Source organism: Phyllostomus hastatus, unplaced genomic scaffold (assembly GCF_019186645.2).
Source record: "Phyllostomus hastatus isolate PE091 unplaced genomic scaffold, TTU_PhHast_1.1 phas_scaffold_442, whole genome shotgun sequence".
NCBI lineage: Eukaryota > Metazoa > Chordata > Mammalia > Chiroptera > Phyllostomidae > Phyllostomus > Phyllostomus hastatus.
In genome coordinates, this window is record NW_025334030.1 from 5,487,958 (window position 1) to 5,494,282 (window position 6,325).

Here is a 6,325-nt window from a genome sequence, read left to right on the forward strand (position 1 = left end):
CAGGCATAGAGGACAGAGGGGAACCAGAGGCCTCCGTCCTCGCTGGGGGAGGAGTCACAGCGCCCCCTTCGGGTTGTGGCAAGGGGTGGGGGAACCAGTGTCACCTATCCCCAAGGGGGTCCGTGGACGTCTGTGGTGGCCACAGTGCCTCTGGCTGAGTTATAGCGCTCTCTGGCGGATTATGAGAGTCCGTGGGGAGTGGAGTCACACCGACCCTCCGCGTGTTCTCAGACCTATAATGAATGGGTCCTGGATTCACGAGGAACAGCATAACCTTTTGGGGGATGTCTCAGTGCCTTTTATAAAGATGAGAACACCCTTTGAAGGACTATGACATCACGGAGAGGCAGGTCACAGTGGCCTTTGGAGTGTTCGAAGATCTCCAAAGCATTGGACCCCACAATGAAGTTCGCAGCCTTCTGTAGGTATCAAGGTGCCCCCCTTGGAGGGGGCAGATAGCGCAAGTGTAGGGGAATCCAAGGAATCCTCTGGGATATGGCCAAAAGCAGCTTCCAAACAGATCTTTGGGGCTATGACATCCCTCTGTGTTGCTGTGTAGGTCACAACCCCTCCTGGGCCCTGGATGGAGGCACAGAGGGAGGTGTCCTGCAGGGTTGGGCAGGGGCTCAGATGGCGACACGTGGTATGCAAGCAAAGACTCCTTTGCAGACGGATGCACTAGTTGAATGTGTGCCTTGATGTAGGAGCAGTGCCCAGCCCAGCCCCAGCCTGGCCCTGTAGGCTCAAGCCACCCCGCAGCGTCCCCGCCGCTCCCGCCTCTGCAGCCTCCTAAGGCGCCGAGTCCACGTGTCCCGCCAGGGCAGCACGAGACTCCCGCGGGTTACACTGAGCCCAGGCCCTCGACTCCCTGGATCCCCGGCCGTGGCTCCCTGACCGCCTCCCAGCAGCAGGTAGCGGCGGCCAGGTAGCAGGCGTGGGCAGCCGCAGGCAGCATCCCGTGCTGGCACCCACAGTGCACTGCTCCCTCGCCTTGTGCGCTCCTCCCCGCTCCGGAACACAGCGAGCACGGCCACTGGGAAGCGTGTCCACAAGCCACGTGTCTCACTGCGTGCACCCACTGCCACCTGCACCGCTGCAGCAAGGGCGAGAGGGAGGCAGGGTCAGGCTAGAAGAGGGCAGGCCATGTGGAAGAGCACTGGGTGTCTTTAGCTGGGAGGGAAAGCAGAGGAGGGCCAAAGAGGACACCCACTAGAAAGGGAGGGCACAATGAGACCACCAGGGACTAATGGGGTGGGGCCGGCAGCCTGAAGGACCTGAGGGTTGGGGGGTGGTCTGGGGCCCAGCAAGGGTCAGGGTATCCAAAGGAAAAGTGGGGAGGGCAAGGTGAGAAGGTGAGGGCAGGAGGCCTGGGGGCTGCCTACCATAGTCTTTCCTGCAGAACTTCTTCAGGCTGATGCGATAGCTGCCACGAGTGGGTTTGCAGTGCAAATCACAGTCTGGGGAGGGGTGTAAGGTAGTGGGGAGGCTGGGACAAATCCCCCACTTCCTTCCCCCAACCTCTCCTCCTCTTCCTCTTGAGCCCACAGCACCCCTGCCCCCCATGGACATGCTAGTCTAGGACCCTGATCTGTGTCCACTCACCCTGAGGCTCCACAGGGCTGCTCTCTTCAGTAGGTCCAGGGACAGGGGTCTCTGCAGAGAGGGTGGAAGAATGGCCTGCATTCGAGGGGGGCAGGGGGACCTGGAGAGCTCAACAGACAGGTAGGCAACAGCAGGCAGCTGGGGTGGCCTAAGTAGAACAAGGTCACTCACTAACACAGGGTGCCACTGGAGAGCGACTCTGCTGGAAACCAGGAGCGCAACGATTGCAGGTGAGGCCAGTGACACCATCCTTGCAGGGACACTGGCCTGTGGTCTGGTTACAGGTTTTGCCAGCAGCACCAACAGGGTGACAGTCACAGGCTGAGGACAAAGATGAAATGGTCAGAAACTCATCTGGGAATGTTGGAAAGTAAAGGGTGAGGATGTGCAGGCTCACCCCTGCAAGCGTGGCGATCACTTGGTGCACGGCCTGGGTCTCGATAGAAGCCCTCCCGGCAGTAGTGGCAGTGGCGGCCAGCGGTATTGTGCCGGCAGTTGAGGCAGACACCACCACTGCGGCGGCCTGACAGTCGGTACAGCTCCATGTTGAAGCGGCAGCGGCGGGCATGGCCATTGCAGGAGCAAGCTGTAGAGAGGGATGGGTCAGGGACAGGCTGGCTGGGTCCAGGATCCCCAGACCACCCTCTAAGGCCTCACCAAGGCAGGCGTGGGCTTCCCGGGCTGTGGCCCGCTGCCACGGCCTGTCGCAGTAGAAGGGCTTGCAGCGGCCACAGTCGGGGCCCTCGGTGCCATGCTGGCAGTCGCAGATCAGGTGGCCCTGGGTGTCCAGCAAGCACCGCGAGGCATGCCCATTGCACTTGCAGCGCCCGCCCACCTGGAGCTCAGTGGCTGAGTAAGAGTAAGGGACCATGGCCTCAGAGTCCCTGGTATCTCCCAGCATGGCAGGTCTTGTGAGCACTACTTGGATGTCCGTAGCGGTCACCCAGTCTTGGAGCACAGGGCTGCTGTCCAGATCCAGGCCTGGCGGGCTGCTGTCCTGCACGCTGAAGGCCAAAAGGCCACCACCATCAGGCTGGGTCTGGGGCTCAGGGAAGCACAAAGCTTCAGGCCCCGGGCCAGCTGGGCCATTGGCAGGGGCAGGCAGGCGGCCGTAGTCCAGGTCACAGCAGGAGGAGAAGAAGCCCAGTGGCACCCAGCTTCGGCCATGGTCCTGTGACTTGAGTAGGGCCACTGAGGTGGGGGGCGTGGAGCAGAAGCGTAAGCTCACAAACACCAGCTCAAAAGTTTTGCCCAGGGATACTGTGAGGGTCACGTTGAGGGGCGCCTGCATCAGCCAGTCCGAACGCCAGCACACAGGGCTGGTGGTGCCCCCTGTGAAGGTCAGGAGGGCAGCAGAATGTGCCTGCCGAGCGTCAGAGGAATCACAGGCCTGCGTGGGTGGCTGCTCACACGTGCTGGACGCCAGGACCTCACGGCCCAAGGCCGCATTCACTAGGCCAGGCACGCAGCCTCGGGGTCCCCCCCCTTCATCATGGCAGGGGTCGGTAGGCGCTGGTGGCCCTGGGCTGAGCGCGGCCCAGAGTGTGCCCGCGGTCAGCAGCAGCCCCCAGGGCCAGCTGGGCATGGCCGCAGCCTCCGTGTGTCAGCCAGCTGGCCTTGGCCCCACGCCGCTGCCCTCCAGGGGTTAGAGCTCTGGTCCGAAGCTCTGCCGGCCGTCGTGCAACGCTGAGCAACCACAGGCTCCCGGCAGCCCCAACGGGGGCCCAGAGGTGGGAGTAGACGGCACACCCTGGGCCTAGTGCAGCAGCAAGGATGTTGGCGCTCCTCCTGCTGGGCCTGGAGCGATGACAGCCTTCGCCCAGGCTTCCAGCGCCTCCGCCAGCGGAGGCCCCACCCACCGCACGCTGCTCACACTCACCCACGGAGCAGGTCTCCCGGCCTCCCGGGAATTGCCAAGGGAGGGCGGGCCCTGGGGCGCCCGGGCCTCGCCACCTCCTCCGGGCTGCAGCGAGGGAGCGCAAGCTGTGCCAGTTGGGAGTGGGGGGCGCAGCAGGCTCAAGCCTGGGCTCAGCCGGAGGCGGAGCTGCAGGGGCCGGGAAGGAGGGAGGGGAGAAGAGGGGGCCTCCGCGGCATAGCGGGAATCAGAGGCAGATTCAGACACAGGCTAAACCAGCGGGGGAGGGGCCGAGGAGCCAGGAATGCGCTGGCGGGAGGGGTCTGGAGGGGAAAGTTCAGCCACGCAGCCTGTGGAGGACCACCCAGCAGGGTCCCTGGCCGGCAGCCAGACCTTGACTGCTCCTGGGGCTATGTTACATACTGGGCAGGGGGCCTGACAGGCTCCTCCCTCAGACCCATCAGGTAGGCTGTGCCCTGGGTCTGAAGTCTGGTGCCTGGATGCTCCCTGATGTCGGCAAAGGACATACTCAGGGCATGGGAAACCAAGCCATGCTGGTGGTTGTAGGGTGTCCCCAAGGCGGCAGTCTGCTCTAGTAGAAAGAATCCAGGATCGGGACCAGGTCTGATTTTGAATCCAAGCTGCTCTAATTTCCAGCTGTGTGGTTCACATTCCTTAACCTGCTCAAGCCTCAGTTTCCTCTTTGGCCACATGCCTTGTTATTTACATTCCCAGAGCTGGGGTGGGAGTGGGGGATTTGATGAGCTGCTGGCTCAACATACTTGAGTCCCTCCTGCCTTTTGTTCAGGACAGACTGCACTCCTGCGACTGGCCTGAATTCATCTAAGGGATGAGGCTGGCATCCTCCGCCCACATCAGGCTAAACTCTTTTACCTGGGTCTCTGATTGTCTAGTTGTAACACCATGATGGGCCCAGCCAAGCTGGCAGGGAGGAAGTGGAAGCTTGAGGGGTGGGTACATCTAACTGGGTGGCAGGTCTCCTTTGGGGTTCAGGGTCTTGGATACCTATAGAGAGGTAGGGAGAGGGGTTTGATTCATGGGAGTGGGCATGCTGGTCACAGATGGCTGTGCCATACCCCTGAGCCTGGCCCACATATCAGCAAGTTTGGGCAGGGAAACTCAGGAGAAGTCAAGGTGGGTAGCCTGGACACCAATTGGGGATGGGGCAGTTGCAGCTGAGAGTGGCCCCAGCCACGAGGATCCAGAAATCACTCTAGATGGAGAGACTCCTTCCCAACCACTGAGTTCCTTGATGGAGGGGGGCCAAGCATCCCACAAGGGGTAGACCCCATGTAGAAAGGGAAAAACACATAGGAACACATCCTACTTGGGACAGCTCTGAGGCCTGAAGTTTCAGATGGGAGGCTGATTCTAGGCCAAACCCTGGAGGATGCCACCTAAGTGTCTGTATTGGTGGAGCTACCATCCTCTGCTGGGCCTGAGACACTACAAGGACGCACAAGCAGAGGATGGAGAAAAGCAGAATGCTTGTGCTGTTTAGGAGAGGAGGAGCAGGAGGACACTGGAGCCTCCTGGGAAACTGAAGAAGAAGAGAGAGCAAGAGGCCTTGACCTTGGAGGAGGAAGAGAGGGTGATGAGGCACCTGGAGTGACTGACATCCTCTGGTCAGGCCCATTCCCAGGCCTGACTGGCACAAATGCAGGTCCGAGTGTGTATGGAGGGAAGGATGAGATGATGGGAGACTCTGGAAGGGCTCACCCAGGAGGGTCACAGGGGCTGCTGGCTTCTCCCTTCACATTTCGCAGCAACAGGATGGCTGTGGGTACCTGCGCCCCACACAGCAGGTGTCATGAAGTCCTGTCCCTCAACTTCCCAATAGAGAATGTGGCCCTTACAACAAAGAGCTGTACACAAATGAGGGAGCTAGCAGAGTGCAGCTCTCTCATTTTTTAAAAAAACATGAATCATTTATGCTTTGTTTACACAAATACTTAAATACTGTATTGCACCAGCACCCAGTCATGGCTCTGAGCCTGTGTCCTGAGCCCCACAGTTCTGGAGGGTAGTGGGCTGTCCTGCCATGTCCACTCCAATCGCAGTAGCAACATTCGGATGGCTGTGAACAGAGTCCCCTTGCTGGGCAGCAGATGTAAGTGCCCCACTGCTCCTTGGCCCCCAACAGCTGGCTAGCCAGGTTGTAGGACAGAGTCCCTCACAGTGGATCGATCTAATTACCAGTCCATGGTTAGCTGGATGCTGTCAGCACTCATCCTAGTGCCCTGACTCACTATTGGAGACAGATTCCTCTATTGGCTGGGGAGGGAGGGGTGCTGCTGTACCTCCGGGGGCTGTTAAGCAGGAAGTCCATCTCTTCTGGGCTGAAGAGCATCTTCACCAGGTTCTCTGCCTGTACCCTGTCCAGCCTGCTGTGCATGCATACCTGCTCTGGGAGGGGTCAAGGTCAGAAGGAGCACCTTCCCAACCACCTTTTAAAGGTCGCCATCCTCAAACGCTGCTTGGGATGGGAAGAGTTCTGGTGGAAGAGTGGGTGTTGCGATAGATCCTTCGAGGACCTTAGAAGCAAGCAGTTGACCAGTGGCAGTTAGCCACTGTGGGGAAAAATGCCCAGGCCCAAAACAGGAGTTCCACAGGGTTTGAGACAAGCTTCCATGGAAACCCTTGCTGTCTGGATCGGGACTCCTGCCTGGAGGGAGGAAAGGGGGAACAGCCTCTTCTCTGTCAGCCTTCGAGGCTTTGTCTGCGGCCCAGCCTCCTTGCTGAGGTCTGCAGAACATCTGGTGGCTTCTGGTGTGGTGGAAGGAGGCCCCCAGGGCTCAGCCTGTGGTGAGTGTTCATGGGGGTTAGCCCTGGGCCTGTTGCACAACC

At 60.1% G+C, this 6,325-nt stretch overlaps 1 protein-coding gene across 1 annotated transcript; it reads right to left on the bottom strand.

Moving 5' to 3' along the window:
* Nucleotides 1-695: 695 nt before the first annotated feature.
* Nucleotides 696-3,260, bottom strand: NTN3 (netrin 3). Its single transcript, XM_045820861.1, has 6 exons — nt 2,260-3,260; nt 2,000-2,188; nt 1,774-1,923; nt 1,603-1,653; nt 1,383-1,457; nt 696-1,093 (listed from the first exon to the last, which is right to left on the bottom strand). The coding sequence occupies exons 1-6, from the start codon at nt 3,185-3,187 to the stop codon at nt 744-746; spliced, it is 1,743 nt and encodes a 580-aa protein (XP_045676817.1). The 5' UTR covers nt 3,188-3,260; the 3' UTR covers nt 696-743.
* Between the last annotated feature and the right edge of the window lie 3,065 nt (nt 3,261-6,325).